The sequence below is a fragment of the Atractosteus spatula genome, chromosome 4 (assembly GCF_055471065.1).
Source record: "Atractosteus spatula isolate fAtrSpa1 chromosome 4, fAtrSpa1.hap1, whole genome shotgun sequence".
NCBI lineage: Eukaryota > Metazoa > Chordata > Actinopteri > Semionotiformes > Lepisosteidae > Atractosteus > Atractosteus spatula.
Window position 1 is genome coordinate 58,227,526 of NC_142709.1, and position 25,191 is coordinate 58,252,716.

At 39.4% G+C, this 25,191-nt stretch overlaps 1 protein-coding gene across 1 annotated transcript; it reads left to right on the top strand.

The window, feature by feature from the left end:
* The first annotated feature begins 20 nt into the window (after window positions 1-20).
* Window positions 21-23,612, top strand: atp1b3a (ATPase Na+/K+ transporting subunit beta 3a). Its single transcript, XM_088912838.1, has 7 exons — window positions 21-345; window positions 10,946-11,074; window positions 16,654-16,752; window positions 17,344-17,534; window positions 18,549-18,599; window positions 22,522-22,608; window positions 22,820-23,612. The coding sequence occupies exons 1-7, from the start codon at window positions 237-239 to the stop codon at window positions 22,985-22,987; spliced, it is 834 nt and encodes a 277-aa protein (XP_088768964.1). The 5' UTR covers window positions 21-236; the 3' UTR covers window positions 22,988-23,612.
* The last annotated feature ends 1,579 nt before the right edge of the window (window positions 23,613-25,191 follow it).

Genomic DNA, 25,191 nt, shown 5'->3' on the forward strand with positions numbered 1-25,191 from the left:
CTGCCTGTCCTCCAACTCCCTCCCTCAAAGCAGCCCAGCTCTGACTTGGTTCGCTGCTGCGGTGAGGCTGTGGACTTGGGGACAACAGCGGAGCTGCGCCTGTTCAAAAACGTCAGAGAATCTTATTATAAAACATCCCCACTACACAGGCGCCCCCATCATTCGTAATCACATATACACGCTTTATTTCGCTACACTTCATTGACAGCGTTCCCTTTGTAAAACCGAGCCCAGCCATGTCGAACAAGGAGGAGAAGCCCGCAGAACAGAACCAGTCCACCTGGAAGGATTTTATCTACAATCCGCGCAGTGGAGAGTTTATGGGTCGCACCGCCAGCAGCTGGGGTAAGGACCAGACTTTGGGGAAGCTAAAGAATAACGGGAAACGATGATGCATGTGCATAAAAGCGAAATAAATCCTGTATTCCTGCCTTTCTTAACTGTCGCCTCGAAATTCTTCGCTCTTTTTTCCCCGTTTTCGTCATTCATTCATTTCTGACACGGGTCCATACATAGGACGATACTTAAAAATGGAGCCGTGCTACATATTTAGCTTGCAATTTTGAAATATATGCGATAATAAATACGTCTTTTGCCCCTTTTCGGTCCCCTAGAGATGCATAGAAATTACGTTTTAATTTTCCCCCCTTGGGGAAAATAGCCGTCTCTGGCAGCAGAGACGGCTATAGCTATTCTAGCAATAGATGCTGTTCACTGCAATTCTTAGTTTTTTTTAAGTAATATTATCATTAAAACCATTAATGTCTCTAGGGAACGATGTTGCATTTAACATTCCTTCTGTCTTACCTATCCTGCCTTAATTTGCATCCAGATCAGGAAAGCTGGATTGGAATGCCTAGTTCGTCAGCGTTTATTGAAAAGGAAAGACATTATTGTGCCGCCGTGAAGTTCAAAATGTACTGTAGGCTATGATTTTATAAAGGCACTACTCTTCATTCTAAAATGGTATTGAAAACACCTGTGATTAGTCACGTTCTTACAAAAAGATCACTAATCAGCCTCGGTATTAAGAATTAACACAGTTGTTACCATTATAAATGTGTTGATGAGACATTAATCGAATAGTGACTACCAGGCCAAGGAAAACCGTCGAGGTAATTTTTTTTCCCCACCTCGTAAAAGGACGGCAGTCGGTCCTTTCATCAGTTACAAGTTGAAAAGATTTCTATTCGTCGGTGGCTTTTATTTTAAAATAATGCAAAGCAAATACATGGAATACAGTACAGTACAATACAGTAGTGAAATATAGTCATTTTTATCGATTTGTCTTGTGAATCGGCTGTTATCAAGGAATGGGTGATTGATATATGTTAAACGCAATCCTTAATCAGTTTTATAGGTATCGAATTTAGTGACTGTTTTGCCATTTACAAAAATAAACACCGTAAACTCTGAATATTGTCTTCTTTTCCTTGATAGATTTCCTTGTAGATATCCAGATTCCAAAGAACGGTATTTATTTTTTCTTGAAGAACCGAACTACTTCTACTTGATCAAAGGTTCTACACTAGTCACAGGAATTCCTTAGCAATGCCTGCTGCTGGGGCGCTCTCAAAGCTTGCCTTGAGATATCGTGACCGTTCGGAAAGACTTGCTTTTTGCGTTTGCCAGCCTCCTTCTGCTGTCAGTCTGAAGCCACAGCTGTGACGTGGGCTCTATAACCATTTGAAATTTAAATGAGATCTCTGGATCCCACTGTTTGCAGAGGAAATTTCCACTTCTCCGATCGCCTTGGGATTCCAACTACATTCGGTGCAATAGCGACGAGCGATCAGCAAACCGGAAACCATATTTTGTGGCACCTCACGGTTACTGTTGAGGTTTCTGATAGCATCGTTGTTTAATTATTCCAAGTGAACTCTTTGCTTTATTAGGAAAGGATTAATAATTGTTAACATGTTAACATGCTAAGGCCATTGCAGTGCGACGTTGTAAAATAAAGATTGATGCAGATAAGATACTGTATATGTTTCGAATTCTGGGTTACAGTTCTGGGCTGCTGTTTGCATTGACGTCCCATTGCGGTTAGATGTGTTTTGTATTTCTTTATTTTACTCTGTCAACTGATAACGCATTCTTACTTATAATGGCGACTCGGAGACCCTTTTTTGCAGCAGGGCATTTTCTGGAGTAGTCGTTGAGTGAAGTACCTTGCCAAAGTACATAGCAACAAGGTTATGTCCGGGGATTTGAACCTGTGACCACTATTCTAAACAGCTATTATCTGTTCAAATAGATTTAAAAAAAAAAGTGAGATCCTCATTATTTCAAGACCACTTCCCTTTCCCCCCTGCAGAATTCTCAATGGGGCCGGTACCACTGTGGTTGTTAAGAGGCATGCTGTGGTTCTTTCATAGTACACATTGTGAATATTCTTGTCTTAAGATTTGGTTTGGAAAGGAAGAGAGGAATTGTAACAACTGCCTTTAGCACATAGCTCAGATGTAATGCTATCTGCGTAAAGATGGTTACCCCTAAATGAAGGAGAAACATCTCATGTCAGTGTGGATACATTCTTCAGCAAGGATAAGCTCAAAAAATATAGAGGCAGTCAGACCAGACTACTGCTACAGGGTTTAACACAAGGGAAAAAGTACAGTAGCAGTATATTCTAGTATTTTTCCATGACATTTAGATGCCTTTCTTGAAACAAGTAACGTACAAGGGCAAGACCCTAAGCAAAAGAATGGGAAAACCAAGAAAGGAGATAGATGAAACCAAAAGATATAAATAGTTAGTGTTTTCCTAGGACAATTTAAGCCATGATTGTTATCGACGACAACAGTCTTGTATTGTTTATGACATGTATAAAACACATACAGTATATGTCTTGAAAAATATTCAAACTGTGTAGCTTCATAAACTGGCATCAAATCAAAGTAGATTGCATATGGAGGATTTCATAAACAGGGAGTATTATACCAGGCCTGGGATTTACCACAGGGTATTACATGACTGAAAAGAGCAGTAACTCCAAATAGGTGCAGTCATGTGTCAATGATGCACTTCTTTCACACAACACAATAACCCAGTTATGTGGCATTATCAATGCAAAATGATGGTCTTTTTTTCTTAGTTCCGCTTAATAGACGTTGAAGTACTGTAGAAATTAGGATGATATTTTGCTTAGAAGAGAATCGGAATCTTAAATTTGAATTGCCTGCTGTAAAATTGTAAAAGACCTGTCTTCTTTGATGGTGTTGTACCTTTGAGTTTAAAATAATAGTAATAATAATTTTATTAACAATAATATTATTCTTATTATTATTTGATGGTGTTGTACCTTTGGGTTTAAAATGCTGAGGGTGTTACCCAAATTAGGTAATGTGAGCATTGAAACATACTGTATCAGAATCATATCATTGAAATGACAAATTAATATAAAGGGAAGAAGTGCTAAAAAGATGTAAATGGAAACAAAAGGAAGACTTATTTTTAGATAGGAAGTTTATAGAACTGTAAGTTTAGCCTTTTACAAAGCAAAATACAGTTTCTATATAATTTTTATAGAACATATTAGAAATGTTGTACTTCTGATTGTTCTTTACAGTGTTTAGTGCTAAGACTGTTTATGAAAGGCAGTTAGCTATAACAGCAAAAGTGTTTTAAAGGTGTATTCAAAGCTTCAACTCAGTGTTCTTTAAGCTGTACGTATGTGTTTCTGTGACTGAAGATCACCTCTTTCTAAAACAACATAAGCTAGCAAGTGTCAAGATTCATGAATGACAACTATTTTTTTAGAGGTTAAATTTAAGGTTGTGTCATTTACATTCAAGTGCTAAAACATTAAGAACACCAGTCAATTTAATAAATTCTCCTGTTTGGAAGGTAGTTTATGGGTCACATGAGACAGTAATCTCCTTTCCTAACCTGAACTATCTCACCCCTCTGTCCTACTGAAAACGGTGAAGTAGGTTTTCCTTATACAGTATCTTACATTGCATTGAAAATGGAGAGCAGGAGACATGACTGTACAGAAAGGGTCATTGGGTTATGGAACAAGACACTCAGCCATCATACAAGAAATGGCTACATGACGTCCACACATAAATCAGTTACTAACTACCAGATGGCCAGATAACAGGCAAGATGTACAGGCATTGCATAACAGGCAATGGCCTCCTCTTGCTTGTAACCTTTCTTGTTTTCTTTAGACTGGTGGAACCTTTGAAATGTAAGACATGTAGGAATTGTAGGACAATTAGTCCTTCACATCCTTGGCCTCTCAAGTAAGTTATCAGGCTACAGATATTTCAGAACCTTTTAGGCCGCACACCACAACCTCTTCACGATATTCCTAAGGACAAACATTCTGTGGGCATTCCTAATACTTTGGCCAGTGCACAGGTGTGAAATGTACTCTGTTGTACATGCGTTGCACATAGTACAGTTATGAGATATGTTGAAGGCCAAACTGCATTTAGTTGAATGCTCAGTTTTTGCTTTTTTTTTCCGGTCTAGGGATAATTGACGTATTTCATTATGATCACCGTACAGTCAAAAATCCTTTCTGAACTGAATGATTTTCAGCATGGACATTGCACTATAAAGATAAATGGGTATAATGCCATAAGTTAGACAGTAGCACAAGCAATGCAAGATACCACACTTTTAGCAAATAAAACGGTATGGTACAATATACTATACTAGATTCGCAGCTGGTGTTAGTGATCATTATATTCTCTGTTGATATGAAATAGGTCTTATATAACATTATAATAACATTTTCTGACCTTTCTGTGAAGCACGGTATCATGACTTGTTAAACAGAAAGCTTTAAGAGCAGAAAGGTCTGTTTCTTTACACATTATTCTTCTTGTTCTAATGTGGACTGGGATTTTATCAAGCTTTAATATTTTTACCAGTCCTTCATTTTAGGATTTTGTTTGATAGGTTATCCAGTTATTTTAGTTTTATTTTCAAACATCTCTTACTGCCTGCATGCTTTTAGAAAAAGTGGGTAATGTAGTTAACGTAGAAGTCAAATGTAGTACATTTGCATGCAGTAAAGTGAAGTCTTGGCTTAAGAGACAGGGACAACTGTACATACTGACTTGTAACTGGAGATAAGGCATTCCTTTATCTTAAAACCCAGGCAAAATGCTTTTCCAAAACAGGATACACAAAACCATTGCTTTTTTATACTGTAAGTGAGCAGAATGATTAAATGATTAAAAATGAACACACAAGGATTCCCCTCTTCATTTTCAGTTATGTATTTTCCAATACAAATGCAAATCTGAAGTATTCTGAAGCATGGTATAGTATTATGAATCCACAGATAGCAGATTACAACATCAGTGTCTAATTTAGGCAGTAGTATTGCAGCCAATGAAATTTGCAGGTAGAATGAACAGCTGGGTAGTGCACAAGCAGTTAAGGCCTGCTTCTGTAATGTCTGAAAATGAATTCCACCCAGCTTGGTGTTCATCATCTAATACTGTTTACTTCAGTCTCTGATATTTTTAACTTTGATATTCATCCAATTAGTGTCTGGTACTGTAAAAAAAACATTTGATTTTAAATTGAACTTATCTCAGGCTCCTGTGAGCATTTTGTGACTATTTTCTTGTTAGGTAGCTGAAAAAAGTGTGTTTTTGTGAAGATGGTCTTGATGTTATTTTCTGAAGGAAATGAATATATTTTTTTATAATTTCAACATAAAAACTTGAATCTTAGGAATAAACCTTTTAATCTTAAATATCAAAGCCACAAACTCTGTCTCCTGTGAGTTGCAGATGATTAGAAGGCATTGTTATGTTTTTTTGTTGGGGACAGCATCACATATAAGAGGTAATACACAGATATTTATGAAATAGTTTTTTATATTTTTTATATTTATATTTTTAAAGGCTTCTGGGAAAAATGGCCCTGCTGTGAGTGTGCACATATTTGTGTCTGTGTGTCTGCCCTGCGGTAGACTGGCTTCCAGTCCAGGGTGTACCCTGCCTTGCAGCTGTAGCTTGCTGGGATAGGCTCAGGCTCCCCCAGGGCCCTGAATTAGAGAAAGTGGTTAGAAAATAGATGGAAGATGGAAAAATATTTTTCCTCACTAATATATAACTAGCTTGGTGTAACGACTTCCTTCACAGATATATTCAAACACAGAAATAAATTCAGTTTAGTATAAGCAACTTTGAACAGTTCCTGCAGTGGCTGTAGATGGATAAATCTTCAGGCCAAGAGCCCTTTCCCCTGAGGTTGAAGATTTTTCCATGTTACAGGTTTTCTGAGAGGATAGAGGCAGGTCGTACATTTTGCACTCTGTCCAGTTTGGAATGGATAATGATTTGTTCGCTTGCAGGCTCATGGCAAGTGCTGTTGTATTGCACAGGGGGAATGAGGAAGTACAGACAGGCTTCTCTAGCCCATCGTTTCATCATTTCACACACTATGGGCTCCACAGCCACATGCAGGAGGCTCAGGGCTGCCTGGAGGACAGGCGCGTCCCTTGCTAACTGCTAGCCCCTGGGGGGCAAGCCACTGGGGTCGCTGTTTCGGCGTGAGATCCCAACCCTACTCCCACCAGAGCTGAGCGAGATGGGCTCCACGAAACCCAGTCCCTCTCACATCACGTGACGTGAAAAGCCTCACATTAGAGTTTTTTCTACAGATAAAGGAATCACTGTGTCCAAGAATTCCTGGGGCTCCAGAAGGGCTCATCCAGTAAAACTGGTCACACATGTGGCTTGAGCTCAGTCTGCGATGTCATGGGTTCTTGGCCACATCAGTTGACAAATGTGGCTGGGATTCCTCATGCGAGGCCACCTAATAGAGGTCTCACCGGGTCCTCCTAGCTTTCATTGAACACACAGCTACTACAGCTCATGAGGGGTCTTCTGACTTGCAGTGACATCTGCCAGAATCACTCGGGACTTCAGGTGAATGGCAAAGTGGTACCTAGGTTAGGACTTTAGGCTACAAAGGATATACTGTACTGACAGGTTTCATTGGTGAAAGTTTGTTTGCTGAGTTAATGAGTGTTTTAAACCAAAACAGCCCTTTCAACAGAATATATAGCAATATGCTTGCTTGCTATTTAAGATTGACCAGGGAGATTCATAGTGTATTGTTAATGTGTGTTGATATTTGTCAGGTGCGCTAGAAAGATACCTCGTGTTTTGATTTATCTAATAAGCAGTTGCTATGAAGTAAAGCATGACTTTTACACAAGGTAGCATTTGCAAACGTGCTTGAGTTCTGGCTGCATTGTGTAACTCACGACAGCTTGCCTGAGAAAAGCACACGCCTAAATGTTTCATGAAATAATGAATTGGGCGGAAAGGAGGATAGAAGTCCAGGATCTAATAATGAGTAAGATTGGTATGAAAATTGTACATTCCTTTTCACCGTGGCACCCCATTCCTCTGTTCACCTTTCCGGAAATCAATGGAACAGCAGGCTGTTCAGACTCACATCTCCCACTGCGGAAAAATCTATAGCTTTCTAATCCTACAGGGGAAAAAAAAGCCTCTCTAGGCATTCTTTGTGCTGTAACAAAACTGTCCTCCCCCACTTGCTATTTATAGCCACGGTTTACCGTGGAGACTGTAAGAAATGAAAAACGCATCTATAATTAAACTCTCTTTCTCTGAAAAGGCCAACACTTCATGGCTGTCACGTGAGAACAAAGTGTTTCCTCTAGATAATATTATCCTTGTTCTTCAAGTGTCTTTCCTTGGTAACAGGGAGAAGGTTGATCGTAATAGCAGTGGACTAAAAGAAGTTTCCATCCATCCATTATCAGATGGCTGTTTATTCCTGGTGAGGGTCATTTGGAGTCTATCCCAAAAGCTTAGGCATAAGACAGGACAGCACCCTGGACTGGACAGTCCATTGCAGGGCACTTGTACAAACAATCATGCGTGGACAATATAGAAACACCAGTTCACCTTGCTAGCACATCTGGGGAGTAAACATGAGCACCTGGAGAAACTCCACCCAGAAAGCATTCCAGGCAAGAATTGACTTCAGGACCAAAGAGCTTCATCATGGTATCATGCCACCCTAAATGAAGTTCATTGTTTATTTCGTCTGAAAATACGATGTGCTCCAATATTTTTCAATCTGTTTAGTGTGTAGATATCACCATGGTGGAAGAAATGTGATATTCAAACACACAGGATGGATCCCAAGATTATATAAAGGACAGTATTTTGAAACGGTTGAAGAGCTGACAAATGAGAATGTGTGTTTTCAGTATTAATACCATTTCTGAGACGGCTGCATACGTGTCACTAGATGTGACTTCGCTTTTCAAGCTGAAGGACTTGTCATAATATTGTGCTTGCATGGGTGCCTTCCTACAAAGGCATTCCTGAGAGCATGTCATTGGAATGTTTTTGTTGTTTTTTAAATAATCCATTACATGTAAATGGTTGTACAAAAAGCATTTGGAATGTGACACACAACCATGTTTTGGTTCTGCCAGCCAAAATCCCATATTGTAATCTTGGTAAAAGCAAGTTGGATGGTCGTGTTGGCTGTGTGTATCTAGAGGGTGTGGATGTATCATTGCCTACCTCCCCTGTGCCTTTCGCAGGAATTCTTTTCCATTGTCAGACATTCTCTTCATTACAGAGATATACAGTAACAAAACAGCCAGGGGACAGGAGTGACTGGTGAGTTTAATGAAGATGACTTTAATAAAAAATGGATAAAAAATTTAGATGTAAATTCAGGTTTCATGCAAAGCTGGCGGGTCTGTTCGTGTAACAGTTTTGTGACGGCTGTGCCATGCACACTCCATAGGACGATGAATTTGGGTGTGTGCACGAACAGGAACATGGGGAATAAGCTGCACTGGATAATAACAGTACAAACTGTTGATTTGTACTGCTTGTGGCTGCCATTCATGGCCTTGGTGGTTTTTATGAAACCTTTGGTATGTGCGGTCTTACCCCTGGTATCGTTTCCATCATGCACAGATTTCCTGATGCAGTTGTTTAAATAGAATAGCTTTCAAAGCATCCTGCCGTTCATGTGTGAAGACTGTCAGTAGCATGAGAAAACTGTTTTTTTTGTGGACTTTGGTTACTGAACTTGGCCACCCTCTACATCTAAATGACGAATGAAAAATGGGATTCTTTTCATTTGGAACATCTCGGATTTTTCAAGGTCGTGGTACCGCCTAATTTTCCTTTACAATGGAAACAGTATCTCCTAGTTAGAAGAAATGGGAATCTAATAGGTACTAAAGCCCTCTTTGTGATTTTTGTAGGCTTTTTTGAGGAGGAGGGAACCAAGGAATACTATATGTTTGCTACCACCTACACACATTCATCGCATGTCACCCATCCCCGCGATGTGAACTAGTTCTCTTGTTGTAGCTCTGAGGCAGGCCTCTGGTTTCTGCAATGACACTCCCGTGCATATGAGCTCGTATTGGATTATATGCTAGAATGGACACCTGCAGAGATTTACATTCACGTACAACACAGTCTTGTGCAGACGAAAGATTGTTCTCATTCTGTTCCTTCTAATTGTGAGAGACTTCTAAAATGCTGTAATAAGAGTGAGCTTCACACAGAATTATGCTGCTGATTAATACCCAAAGTGTTATATGCCTCTCTGTGTGAATTGCTTAGACATGTGATAGAATATATATTTTCCTCTTTGCCCTTCTTTTACATTGTTTTGAATGTCCAGATACAAATTCTCCAAATTCTAATACCGAGACCTTCTTCACGTTCTGAATCACCTTGCACCTGATGTGAATTTCACGCTGCCCAGAAAGCAAGTTATGATAGAGGCTTCTTCAAATGTGAGGTGGTGGCGTGTTAAAACATTGAGGTTTCCGGATTTGTCACTGAATGAGCAAAAAAGAGGGTCTATTAAGGCTTTATTTGTTTGTGGCAAATACTGTGAAGGAAGTAAATAAACATTACTACAGAATTTGTCTATTTTACAAAGCACATGTCTTCACCTGGCAGGACCGTGGTGGCTTCACAGCACGACGTCGGATATAGACTCATTCATCTGGGTTATTGTGTTAAACTCATGGTTCCTCTCTCTCCGAGACGGGCTCTGTCACCGAGCCCTGGCGTGCAGTCTCTCACTGGCCTCTCTGGCTGCCTCACACACCTGCTGAAAAGGAGCACAGGTTTAAACAGGGAGGATTCCAGCTGTCAGGTTTAGATCAGGATTTTAAAGATTGACAGCTGGTTCCTCCTAGGTGGTGATAAGGCTGATACGGTACACCTTTTACTCAGTAGACCGCGTTTTAAAATTCTTCATCTGGGATTAATTCTCTCCTAACCACTGTTTGGGAGTTATATCTACTCAACTTGGAGTAATGCAGGGTATTCACCTTTTAAATGTTTTCCTTGGTGAATTAATCACAATACAGTATGTGTGTTTCTGCTATGCTGCACCATGGTTTTGGTATGCCTTGAATGTCCTTGGACCTTCAGACAATGAGTGAACCGCAGTATACCATTGTAGACATTCTTTAGACACATTTACTGTCATATACAGTAGATTGGGATTCCCATGGGCCAGGGTAATAAAAAGTAGTTTAGCCAAAGGAAACCATAGCAAAACTAAGAAAAAAACATGATGCAGGTGTGAAAACACTGTCATGAATTTACTTTGATACCTTTTTATGCATCCAGGACTATGGGATTTAATAACAGCCTGCATGGACAACCCCAAAAAAACCACAGCATAAGGAGCATTGCATTATTTATTTAATCTGTGCTGTATAATTGAATATTACCACAACTGGGAGAGAGTGCTTGTGGAGTTCATCACATTCCTTTGTACTGTGACTTGTGATGACATTTAGAAACAGGGGAGGAATTAAAAGGGAGACAAATAATGACTGTACATGTAATCAGATAACATTTGTTATTTTCAACACCAGCGTGTCCTTTTAATCATGGGTGGGACACAAAGTAATTTATTCTCTCTTTCTCTTCCCCAGCGCTGATCCTTCTCTTCTATCTAGTCTTCTATGGTTTCCTAGCCGGGCTGTTCACACTCACTATGTGGGTTATGCTTCAGACATTGGATGACTACACTCCAAAGTACCGCGACAGAGTCTCTAATCCAGGTAATGTCTCTTGCACTGTACATGACACAGACCGTGCTGGAATGAATGCAGATGTTTTTAATGACCTCTTCACTAAAGCTGCAGAAAGTGATTATTTACCTTTTCAGGGCAGTTAAGAATCTAACCAATAGAACATACTGAATAGTGGGTTGAAATAAAAAATGATTGATTTGGGGGAAGGTTTGTATTTTCATTTGGATCTGATTGTCAGGTTCTTGTGTGACGCAACCTTACAGGTAACAGCTGTTAATTGATTTAGAAGGTGTTTTAAGCTGAATTGTGTCCAATGAAACAAACCTGCAAAATTAACCTTTTTTTGCACATAGTGATGTATTGACCATTGCAGAGCTGAGTACTTTTTAGCTGCAATCAGAACTTTCAATTAAATGTTTTGGCTGCTACAGGAGATACCTCTATTAGGCATCATCTAGCAAGATCACCATATGCAAACAGGGAACATGTCATGTCATTTGCCAAACAGCTTTATACCCCGCAGTGTCGCGGGAATCCAGAGCCTACCCAGCAAGCAACAAGCGCAAGGCAGGGCATCTCAGGGCAAGTGCAAGCCAATCATACATGGGGACAATTTGGAGGCTACGGTAAAGGCCGAGGGGGGAAATTTGCCCTGGACACCGGGATAACTCCCTACTCTTATCGAGAAATGCCCGGGGATCTTTAATGACCACTGAGAGTCAGGACCTCGGTTTAACGTCTCATCCGAAAGACAGTGCCCACTACAGTATTGTGTCCCCGTCACTATACCGGGGCATTAGGACCCCCACTGGTCCCACTTACACTTCCAGCAGCAACCATAGCTTCCCAGGAGGTCTCCCATGCAGGTACTGACCAGGCTCAACCCTGCTTAGCTTCAATGGGTAGCCAGTTGAGAGCTGCAGGTTGATATGGCTGCTGGCTAACAGGGAACATCCCTGTTTTATTTAGAATAATAGACAACCAAAACAATATTTTCTGTAACTTATAATGAATGCCCCTTGAGTCGGTTCAAAGCTGTTCCTGCAGCTGTTAAGTGTAAATCACCTCAGTCTGTGTCATCCCAACTTCTAGAAAAAACCATCTGAATAGTGAAATTATCATTTCATTCAACTCTGTCTTTCAATGTTAAGCCTATCCCTACAGTCCGTATCTAAAGAATATTGACTCTTCATTTGATATTTTTGATTCCCAACTACTGAGCTTTAAATTTAATTTCTTAGCAAGACATCAGCACTTTCAGTTCTTTATTCAATGGATCCACAGTTGTTTTTTCCCGATATTAAGGAGCTGGTCGTCACAAAGACCTGTATTGGTAGGCACTGTAGAGTTTCATATTGTTTGAACATGAGAGCCAAAAAGGGTTTTTAAGGACAAGATTAGCAGGTTTTGTGTATCTCCAAGCTCCAAGCAGGCCTTGCTGAAAGGCGCAGAGCTCTTTGCCGTACGAAGACCCTTTCATTGTGCCGCAGTGGTGTGATGTCCCACAGTAGGCCTCTGTCACATTTCAGGCCTAACAAGGCGACGCAGTGGGAGTCTCTTGCTCTGGGGGCCATGGAAACAAGTTCCAACTTGCAAGGGAAAAATCGTTACAGTGTGAAAAACAAAAAAAAGGGTAAAGGGGCTAGCAAGCTTTACAGATGGGAAGAAAAAAAGGCCCTTCCAAACTGAAACGCTTTCGAGAGGAGATAGTTGGTTGATCGCTAGAGAATATACCATGCTTTTGCACTTTTGGTCTTGGAGTCATCGTGAAATACAGCTTTGCCTGTTGTTTCTCCCAGACTGAGAATTCCTGTCATCTGATGCTACAAGCTTGGCGCAGGCCTGGCTCTCCGCTGTGATTCAGACATTGCTGCCATGTAGTGATTCACACATGTTAATGAGTCCCGGACTGAGTGGACTAGATGTTTGAAGAAAAGCAACTGTAGGCAACATAATAATATACCTGCAAGTGCACAAGGGATGTCAGTGGGGCTTCTTGCACTGACATAGCAGCAGTTTCAAATGGCCTGCATGTCTTGCAAGGAAAACTTTTTAAATTGGTGTCTATTACAGTGCAACACTCCTTTCTACTTTCCTAGTAGATCAGTTTAGAATCCTGCTCAACAGTGATCTTATTTGGGATAGTAGCTTTCCATTTTACATGATCCTTAAAGAAATTGTTAGGAAGATGACAGTTTATTTTGTAGCACGTGTACTGACATTATATTGACATTATATTGAGCAGGCAATCATTATGCTGATGAGCATTTGTCAGCTGTAGGGGCTTATGTGAAAGTCACAGTCACAGTTTAATAGCATGCGTAGCACCAATGAAAGCAATAAAGATGCATTTGTGATGCTACTGTATACTGTAATTGCACCAGGTTGCTGTTTCTGTATTGTGGGTTTCTGTCCCGTTTCTCTCACAGGGCCTGGGCAAGCATGTGCCTGTTCACTGGTCTCTGAGCTCTAGGTGTCACACACCCTCTCATTTTGATCTTGCAAGTAAGCTGCTGTTACACGGGCAGCATGAAGACATGTGTTTTCCTGTTGTAATGTTGTCATGTCAGGCTGAGCCTGCAGGAAAGTGGAGTTCTGTAGTGACTCCTGGCCAGACCACACTTTAGTTGCATGTAAACAGCAATTAGCATTTAGTTCCAAACATCTGCACCACAATCGCTTAGCCATCAGGGTAGTCTACATAAAACCTTTATTTGTCTGAAGTGACAAAGTCCAGCCTCAAAAGGGACATTGTTCTTGTGCTAAGTAGGGCATGTTGGTTCCTTTCTTTCTGTGTTTTTCTCTCTTTATTTCTGCAAGGTTGAATCACACCGTCACCTGTTTCCAATTAACTCTGTCACTAATGAGATGAGTAAGCGCTTGTATCACAGTCAGTCATCTAATCTATTCATCAAAATGAAGCCAGAATATTAAAACAATTTCTAGAATCTGTATACTTTATTTAGGCGTGTTTTTACTAAGAAAACTACATGTAGAGTGATATTTTTTAATACTCAGTATACAGTTTAGTTTACAAATGTTAAGATGAGAGACCTAAATCTGTTACTTCTGACCACATGTTGTACATTTGTCTGTTGGCTCTTGACTGTTATTCCATACAGTCTTTGTGTTGTTCAAGCACCTGTAAGAAAACAGTTTTACCCAGATCAAGATGCAGTTTAATAAAAACTAAAATAGCGATAAATCATCTGATGCTTGTAAACAAAGTGTTCTGTCAGTATTAGTGAGTGTATTTATAAGAATAACTGCTTCTGTAAAGGTACTAAGAACTAGGGCTTTGGTTTTACTTTTCATTTGAAAGATGTGGAAAGATGAAAGATGAAGTACTATAGACATATCAAGACAATTTTACCACAATTTTTATCATTCATTACAATATTTTACATTTGTTTCCTTCGCTAACTACCAGTGAGCACACAGGAATTGTACTGAGAAACAATAAAAACAGAACAAATGGGATTTGGAACCAGTGACATGGTATATAGCCATAATTAGAATGTTAAATAGATATGTACAGTAACTTTTGTTCAAACATATTTTCTTTTCTCTGATTTAACGGTAAATGAATGTTGTCTGGTGGCTTGGTGCTGCAGTGGTTAGTATTGCTACCTCTCAGCGCTGGGGGCCTGGGTTTCTCCTGCTCACTCCTGCTGCTGGCACAGAAAGGCAGCTGCATGAGGCCCATGTGGGAGCTGTACTTCAAAGGTGCATGAAGTGGCCCACAAGCCAATATGTGAACATGTGAGATGAAAAGCACAAAGATTTACACAATAAAAATTAATTATATTAATAATAATTGCTTACACTTATATAGCGCTTTTCTGGACACTCCACTCAAAGCTCTTTACAGGTAATGGGGACTCCCCTCCACCACCACCAATGTGCAGCCCCCCATGATGCGATGGCAGCCATAGTGCGCCAGAACGCTCACCACACACCAGATATCAGTGGGGAGGAGAACAGAGTCATGAAGCCAATTCATAGATGGGGATTATTAGGAGACCATGATTTAAATGCCAATGGGAAATGTGGCCAGGACGCCGGGGTTACACCCCTACGTCCTGGGATTTTTAATGACCACAGAGAGTCGGGACCTCGGTTTTACGTCTCACCTGAAGGACAGCGCCTTTTTACAGTATAGTGTCCCAGTCACTGTACTGGGGCATTAGGACCCACATGGACTGCTGGGTGAACATCCCCTGCTGGCCCCACTAACACCTCTTCCAGCAGCAACCTTAGTTTTTCCCAGGAAGTCTCCCATCAAGGTACTGACCAGGCTCACACCTGCTCAGCTTCAGTGGGTTGCCAGTTGTGAGTTGCAGAGTGATATGGCTGCTGGCATTTTAATAAAGTTTAATATCTGGCTTTCGAATACATGTTTTTCCTGAAAAATGAAAACTACGGCCTTTGCTTTGTAGCTGACGATATGTCTGTAGAAATTACACAGTCTTTGTGTCATTTTTACCTCGCCCTCCCCTGTGGCTTTTGAGCCAGTCCCATCACAAAAGAATCTCAGGCATGCTTTGACTGGAGTTGGCTTATGGGAAGTCATTTAACACAGGGGCTCTCTGGATCAGTGATAGTGCTTTGTATCTGACAGCTCTTCAGAGTGATGGTGTCACCTACATGTTAACTTAAGCACCATGAGGTGAAACTAGAAAAACAAACATACTCTGCTACCTGCAAAATCACTTAGAGGTTCCTCCAGTTTCTCCTTAGGACATTATTTGTTGCAGTGGGAAAAACTGGACTGTCTTCTTAAAATTATTGCTAAGGATATATCCTTCATCTCTTTAATTATCCAGAGGGGTTGCCTTTTTAAAATTTGTGGATAATGTGTTTTGGTAAGGAGACATGTTGCTTGCACAATATACTGTATATATAAAGATGAATTACAGTATAAGCTCCTGCTGCAAACATCAGTTAAGTGGGTTTAATTGAAAATGACAAGGCACAAATTTATAAACACTTCTAGGAAAGCAAACACAAAGAACTTTATCTGAAGCACCACATCTGTGTGCGTGTTCAGTGATTAAGACATGCCGTTCGTTGTATAGTGTCCTATGGAATGGACTCATAGCCTTTTCATTCACATAGAATATTTTTGAGTTGTGTGGGTCTGACCTATTTTTTATTTTTACTGTTTCCTTTTTAATTTGTAAGTGGCTAATATATTCCATGGGCTAAGCATCAAAGCACATTAAGAGACAAAACATGCATCTTGAAACCAGTGTCTGTGAAGTGTATTCACAGTGTATTTGAATCAATCTAGATTCTTTACTATTATTTGTTACCATTGTTCTAACTTTTCTACAACTTTTATGTATTGTAAAAATATTTTTTTCCTTTAAATATAGAACAGTGAAAATGACAAAATGCCTTTTCTTGTTTTTCATAAGGACAAGGAAAATGGACTGTAAAGATGCATACATCTTTGTAATTTCCTATATACAGAAAATGGGTGGTGATCGATAAGTATTGCAAATATTAACACATGCATTTCCCCCTTTTAAAACTTGAGTAAAAGAGTAATTTATTTGCAAATGGTGTAAATACATCATTTACAATTATGTATTTTTTTTCAGGTTTGGTTATAAGGCCAAGAGAAATGGATATATTTTTTAACAGATCAGATCCTTTAAACTATCGCCAATATGTCCAGCATCTTGAATCATTCTTACAGCGTAAGTGATCATTCATAGTCTTCTGTTTTTCTCCTTTAAATTCACATTGAATAGGTTCTGTTTTTTAATTGAAATTAAAGATCATTTGCCCTTTGTCGGTAAGGAAATATTCTGTATTTTATGCAAATTACTAATTTTTCTTTGGTATCTATTTTTTGGTTTTTGAAAACAAGTGCATAGCTGTCATTATTTTTTAACACCTCTAATGTGTAAAATAATGTGTAAAATAATTTAGTTTTAAGATGCAAATGAAACAACCAGCAGGATTTTTCTCAGATGTTAGGCAAAAGTTTGTAATTAACAGTCATTCTTCTTTATTCTGGTCCTGTTATGAACGTAATCATACGTTCAGTAAATATCAGTAATAATTAAGTCTTAAACATAGACATTACCTTAATTACTCTTAAAAACTTGATATTTCTCTTTCACACAAGACAAAATTCATTTGTGATGCAGGAGACAAATGTTGGTCCTTGGAAGTACATTATGAAAAGGCACCTTAGATTAAAAAAACACCTGCAATCAACCCGATATTTGCATAATACAGCTTACTGCCTAATTAAAGTGTGTGATCTTTTGTTTAATTTCCAGAGTATAATGATACAGAACAGGACAAAAATGTTGTCTGTACACCTGGGGTTTATTTTGACCAGGATGACATGGAAACTCAGAAGAAAGTGTGCCAGTTTAAGCGTAGTTTCCTGGGCCTTTGCTCTGGACTGCCGGACACCACCTTTGGGTATGCAGAAGGGAAACCTTGCGTACTGGTGAAAATGAACAGAGTGAGTACCACTGCCCTCCATGGTTCCCTGTCAGCCGTGAGTCTATGACACTGCTCCGCGCTGCGGTTTTATAGGCGTCTTCTAGTAATGGCTAAAGAATAAATCAGTTCACTCACTGAAATTAAGTTGGTTAGAAGGAAAACCTGTTCACCAGCATTATCATGACGTTCATGGGCATCGTAATGATCAATATGAGAACATGTTAAAAAGTAAAAGAAGAAACCCAGGGATGTTTGTCAGATGTTTGTTAGGAGCTGATAAAGAGAATAGCTCTGAGTTAAAGAAACTCAGAGGAGATTTTCAGAAGGACTTCAAGCCATCAGTAGTGGGTGCAAGACATTAAAACGCATTTGAGAGTGTTTCATGTTTGAACCGAGGAGCATACTGATCTGTATTTAAACACACCTTTATGCGTTTATGAACATGGTGAACAGACTTGTCCTTTCCGGAAACTACTTTACTACGAGTATTCGAGAAACGTTCGTGGGGCCTGATGTTTTTTAAAGTTTGGATTCACCAATGACTTTTTGCTACCGTTGGGTGGTTTTTGATGTCTCGGTTCATGGCTGTGAACTCTGCAGCCTGCAGCCACACACAGAGGGAGAATGAGGGAGTGGAGGGAGACGGTGCCGACCTGCCCACTTCCCAGTCACTCGTCTGTTGATACTGTATGTACTGGAGGTTGAGTCCTGCCTGAAGGAGAGGCCTGGCCCTTACATGCTGTATCGCCAGCATCCGAGAGGCCCCAGGGGGCACTGTATTGCTAAGTGCCAAGAAAGTCCTGACTCACAAATCACAACCCTTCCTTTGGCGGCACCTAGTATGTAGTGAGCTACTGTTTGGGGAGTCCTGGTCACAGCTGGCCAGTGACGCGACCCAGATTCGTACCCTTGACCACAAAGCTTAACCAAATACAAGCGCCGTTACCAGCTGAGCCCCACGAAGGCACCTGATTAATTTTAAACTAACAAAAAGCACAAACATGATGGATTGATGATTTAATTTCTTTTTCAGATTATTGGACTTAAGCCACGAGGGAGTCCTTTCATAAATTGCACTGCTAAGGTAAGTGACTTTAAAAAATCTTGCCGTGGATTTTTTTTTTAATCACGAAGGCATTTATGGCTTCCTGCATAGTAACGCGTGAATATTTGGAACTATATTCTAAGAAATTGCAGTAGGCATTAATATGGAACTTGTGTACATCCTTTAATGTACACGAGTTTCTTTTTTCACTTATACCTAAGCAAAGGAGCTTAAGATAAGCACCAGCTGACTGTATTCCTCTTAAGATGAAAGTTTTGTAAAACATTGTCTACAGACTTTGAAACAAAAATTGTTTAAACATTAAGTGAAATCGGTATCTTACTATACAATCTTGTAACCCATAAAAAAGAACTGCTGGTATGAATATTAATGTGCCCATCATTTGAAATTATCAACATTATGTTCTTTAAAATCATATAACAATAAAAATGGTGTATGTTTTTTATATTTAGTATCTTCAAGATCTGTAATCCATATGTGAGGCTGAGGACTGTTTTTTGTGATCGGTTTGACTTAATAGAAAATAGCAGCTGACAGTTTTACTGCACCAACACCACTGTATTCATTTAATGTGAAAAGAAGTTACTGTCATTTTTTGCAATCCGAATGCCTATGATTAATCTCTAATCGGGCAGACCTTTATGTATATCCAAATATGATTATTATTTCCAGATTGATTTGAGTAAATAAACAATCCCAGGGAACAAGGTATAGTGAATTATTGGATATATCATATGTACAGTCATTTTACATTACAGTTTTGTTTTCAACAGATTATAATATGATATGCTGTCTCCTGAGTAAATAGATTACCTGGTCTGAGTAAATTACACATCATAGAACTGTTGAGAAAATATGGCAAAATCCATTTAGAGTATCATTGCATTACTTTGCACAAGCTGCTGGTGCTGTAATTGGATTTCAGTCAATCAGATGGAAGATAGTGTCAGTCCATGAGTGTGGGCTGGGCAATAGCCAGATATGAACCCAATGGAATGTGTGTGGCTCATTTATCGCTTTTCCTATTGGAAACTGAGAGATAACTCAATCTTTCACTGGGACTCCAATAAATTCGCTCTTTATCAGGTATGGGCTCTGCTAATCACAGGGTTAGAACTCTTTATATTCAGAGAAATGTGAATCACTAGACAGCTAAACCTCACCATACAAAAACACTTAACCTGCTCTTTTTTTTGATGCGTGCTAATGCAAAGCAAATGCACTGTACAATATGTGGAGATTTTGAAATGTTTGTTTTTTTATATTAGAAGGTAATTGTTTTGTGTTCTAATTTCTTGTCACACTACTTTTCGTCTTGTGTGTTTTCATGTGTTTGTTGTTTTATTTCTCTTCATGCTGCAAATAGAGCCTTAGCCAGTAGTAAGACTGGTGGGTATGAGGCAAGTGCCATGTGTTCCCCTGGATTTTCCTGGGATTTCCTTAAAGACTTTCCTCCAGCTATGCAATCTCAGCAGTGCTTTCGTAGTCCCTGTGTAATGCAGTGCATTTTTGTTTAAGCTTTAAACAGGCATTCATACTTTATATATTGTATACCTTCAAAACCAAAGCAAATTGAGATGAGTTTTTTTAATTTCAGTGGGTCTGGTTATCAGGTCATTTGATTATGGCAATTGGATTAGGTAATTTAATTTGAGGAGTCGATTGACAGAGGTGTTACCATCTTGTAGCCTGACCTCAGCTGATTTCAGAATATATATATACACATATGATAGATATAGCAGTGCTGGGCCTGGCCAGTAATGGGAAGGGAGACCTCTAAGGAGAGCCATTGTGCTGCTGTAATTGGTGTTGGGAGACCAGTAGTTGGCAATCTTCCCTGTAGAACAGAATTTTTAAACCGATGTCCCAGTATGGAGACCAGAGACCCTGTGCTGTCCTTTCAAAAAGACATGAAACCAACATCTGAGCCATTATAGAGCTCATGGCACTGTTCATAAGAGTAGGCTTATACAATCGTGCCACCCTAAAGTGCACCTTTAATTAATTGATGAGGCAATTTCTCTCTTCTTCACCAGATCTGCTGCATAGTGGGGCTGCTGGCGCATAACGGCAGCCGAACATCACCCACATGGGTGCTGCACTTCAGTGGTGATGCAGGTCTCCTCTTATTAATTAATTAGCTTTCAAAAAGGTTATGTTTTATATGCAACTTTGTATATTTTGTGCTAGATGACTTATACACTTGCCCAGCTGATGGTGTTGAACTGAAGGGAAATTCAGTAAACAAATTAGTTCCTGTTGTGCAAGGTGTAATTCCAAGGTCAGATGTTCATACAAGAGATTCATTTAATGGGAAGATTTTGTGTTAGAAATAGATTTTTAAGTCTGCGGCACATTGCGAATTGGAATGATTTTGAAGGTATACAATAAATGTCCCTTGCTGTTTCGTCCATTTTCTTCAGAAAAAAAAATCTAAAACTGCATTTTTTTGCCATCTCTGTGTTTAAAGATTTTTTTTTCTTCCGTCTTAGTTGTCTTGCCTTTTGTGCTCATTCCAAAACCCATTGTTAATTTAGAGGAGAAGAATACTGCCTAGTTAATTAAGAATCGTCTTTTCTACAGGAGATCAGTCCTTGAAAGCTAGGGGGATTTAGTTCATAACAGGATGACTCATCAACATCAGTTTTTTTTTTCTAACTGCACTTTTGTATGGAAATGGCTGCTGCTCTCTACAGGGTTAGCTTTGTACTCCACTCTCCATGCTGACCTACATTTCAAACCTCGAATTTCCATGCTGGCTCCAAGTGGGTTTCTTGCATAGACGGCCATGGCAATGGTGAGGACAGGGCGTGCAGAAATCTCAGCTCCAAAAGTGTAGGGAGGGTGTCGATTCTCTTCCGTAGGATCTGGCACCTCTCACCAGCGGCTGTGCAGCTACCTGTCGTACAGCTTTCGTCTGCATTATTCCCCACAGCTGAGCTGTAGCGTCTCCTACTGCCATCGGGCCAGCATATTTAAGAAACAAATGGAAGGAATGTAGGAATATAAATAAAAAACAAACAAGTCATTTGACTTCTTTAAGGGGGGATCGATGGAGTTTCTGTTTGCTCTTTGACGTGCCTTTTACTGTGTTACTTCATCTTGGCTTAACTGGCAGCTGAGCCAAAGTGGAGTAAATAAATATGTCACTTTGCATCAGTTCTGTATTTTTCCTGATGTATAACCAGCATAATACAACTCGTGACAGGAGCTTGAGTTCATGTTTACAAATGGAAATGCCTCGTGAATGGTGGCTTGGGTTATATTTCCACGTTATAACTGCGTGGCTCATTGTGATAATTTATTTGAAATTACATTAAGATGACTGTTAAATATAATACAGAAGCATCATCTGCATTCAGATGCTCTTAAGATGTCAAAAGATCAAATCTAATTCAAAATTATCACTCAGAAGTAACATTGTCCTTTACTTTGTCAGTTGCCAAATAGACACAGTTGATCTTCAGTGAGTTTATAGTCTTGCGTATCTAGTTCGTGTTAGGTGGATCTCTTTAAGGGTCTAAATTAAAACAATGTTTTGGCAGATTGCTTGTCCATTCCATGAAAATGAGAGATAAACACTACTAGTTCTTCAAAGGAATTGTCTTATTTTGGTTAACTTCAAAGCATTTAAATTGGGATTAAGAACTCAGAGAAAAATGTAGGGCTTTAGTTCTCTACATTCCTGATTTCAACAAAATCTGATTAAATGTTTCTCCTAGATTTTTCTGCTATGAATCTCTGTGAGCAGATTACATAATATAGTTAACCACTGTGAATTAATACACTCAACAGGCAAAGTGATTTGTATAAATAATTCTATATTTGTTCTATGACAGCAATCATTAATCTTCAAATTAGGATTCCTGATGTGTCTGATCTACTTATAAATATAAACAGTGCTGCAAACTAATTGTTTTTTTTGTTTACTTCAATGCAGAAAGAAAACAGTCTTCAAATGAACTATTTTCCTGTTGAAGGGAAATTTGACTTAATGTACTTTCCTTATTATGGAAAGAAAGCTCATGTAAGTACCCACGCAGGGATTCTTTTTCTGTAAGTGAAAAATGATATTTATTGTGCAGCATTGATATGACATTGCCGCACTCGACAATTAAATAGGAAAAAAAACACATTTTGAATCGCACCTAGGTTAAATGAAGAGCATCAGTCCATTTCAGTGACGTATTTCCAAAAACTAAATGAGCGAATCATTTTTGTGGGGTTTTTTCCCTTAGGAAAACTATGTGCAGCCTCTGGTGGCTGTGAAACTCAACCTGACAGGCAGTGACTACAATAAAGAACTGTCTGTGGAGTGCAAGATTGAGGGCTCAGACCTGAGGAATGACGACGAACGTGACAAATTCCTGGGCCGGGTGACCTTCAGGGTGAAGGTCACCGAATAGCGGGTGCAGGAGGCGCGCACGATGCCAACTTTGTGTTGTCACTTAATTTGAATCAGCTGGACCTGCCATTTTGGGACACAAGACCACTTTGTACAAGGGGGTTGGAGCTAGGGGCATTCATGGTAGCATGATGGTGTGCTTCCAGATCTTAGTTTTAAACCCCTAATGTGTCGCTGCCCACTTTGCCCCTGCCTGCCTCTGTCAAGATCCCCACCCTACCCCACCCCTTCAAGCCCTCTGACCTCTTCACTCCTGCAGTCTGAACAGAACATGAACAGATTAAGACATCGTGCCATACTAGGGACCTGTAAATAGCTGTATTTCAAGCATTTAATTAATGTGGTCTTTTTTCCTTATTGTGATGTGGATTTTATCCCCTGTGAGTGTTGCCTTTTTGTGCTGTTTCTATGTACATATTTAATGGATTAAACACTGGTTTAAAGGTCATGTCACACCATGCCAGACCATTTTAAGGAATCAAAAGACACAATATTCAAACTGAAGCCGGCCTGACTTTTAAAGTGATTTTTTTTAACCTCTGCAAAAATCATGATTGATGCAGATTCCTTAAGACCTGTATGGAAGAGACCAAGAGAATCTTGAAATAAAGGTGATTTTAAACAAATGTTTTGGTCCATGTTGTAAACATTATTTTAAGACTCTCAAAAGACCAAGAGGTTGGAGGACCCACTTTTCCTGTACCATATTATTGGTGATTTGACTGCTTGGAACTCTTGCATTTATAATAGAAAACCAAATGGTTACAATTATTTTTAATTATAGGGTAAGACTAAGAATACATGTAAGATGCATTGTTGCTAAGGAGTGTATGCATGGAGACAGAAACTGCCTCTATTGAGCAAATTCATTAAAGGAAACACAATGTGCCACCGAGGGCTCATCCTCCCAATCTTGATCGATCTAAGCCTAGAAATCAGATAATGTTTCTCCAATTCATCCATTCATTTTCATTATGCCAACACTGCTGATGAGGCTCATGACTCTTTACAGAATGCAAAGTAAATTAGAGCAGATTGCTATTGCTACAATACATGATATCCAGTATTGAAGACCTAATGGGATTTTGTGTGCCTATTGGAATTATTAGTTTTGCTATTGCCAATTAATGAGCCATGTAGAAAAAAAGGGAGTGAGACAACAGTTGTCCTATAACATGATATTAATATGCAATATTAGTGCTATATGTTGCTTAAAATATAACAGATCACTTTTGAGATATGTAACAGGACATTACAGTACCAGAGGCTGTGTAATACAAGTTATTGACTTTGAATAATTCATCATGCTGACTTGATAATATTCTGAAGCTTTAGCCTACCCCCAAAATGTTTTATATTCAAACACAGGGCTGCCCACTGTTATTACAGTCTGGGTTATTTGGTGTCAACACAAACTGCAGTACAAAGCAGACAGAATGGGCCTAAATGCCTGTATACTAATTAAATCAGAGGCTGAACACATGATCATTCTTGAACAAAGAACAATAGAATTCTGTCTCAGAGTGAGAAAATAAACCTTCTGTTGAGGTGGTGGACCCTAGTATGTGCTGAGCAGGGAAGGAGTTTAACATTTTTTTCTTTACCTCCAGAGATGTGGGCTTCAGTTGGCTCAGCTCTTAAGTGAAATGAGTTTATTGTTCAAATTTAGGTTAGTGGTCAAAATACCCGAAGCGAAACAAAGAGCAAGGGACATGCACACACACCTACTCCCTTGAACATTACAACTGCCAGTGGGATGGGTACTGTAGGTCACAAATTCTGCTAAATAGCTTTAATTAACATTTTTGAGTTTTTGACATGACTGTGAGAATTTTCTTCCATTTTTTTAGAACATGAAAAGACCGATAATCATTATATGTAACAAGTTTTTGTAATGGTCTGAGCAAGGGTGTATGTGTCGATAAGTGTTGAAATCAGTTCATGTCAAAATCTTGTTGATGTAGTGAACCGCAACAATCCCCTTCTGTATGCATGATTCACCTTTCATGGTGTGACTTTCGAGTACATTTTAGCTTCATGACATCTTTTTGCATAGGTATCTAATCCCTTCAAGTTCTACTCTCATTTAAGCAGCTTTACATACTCGGGTATCTCTTGAGACCGATCAGAATTCCTCTGATTTAAGACTTTTCCCTTCCCCCTGTAATAGTTTGCATTGTTCTATTCACTGGACTCACCTCAGAA

Coding starts and splice junctions, on each gene's coding strand:
- atp1b3a (XM_088912838.1), top strand. CDS start 237: ATGTCGAACAAGGAGGAGAAGCCCGCAGAACAGAACCAGTCCACCTGG. Junction 11,075..16,653: donor CGACAGAGTCTCTAATCCAG/GTAATGTCTCTT, acceptor ATTTTTTTTCAG/GTTTGGTTATAAGGCCAAGA. Junction 22,609..22,819: donor ATTATGGAAAGAAAGCTCAT/GTAAGTACCCAC, acceptor TTTTTCCCTTAG/GAAAACTATGTGCAGCCTCT.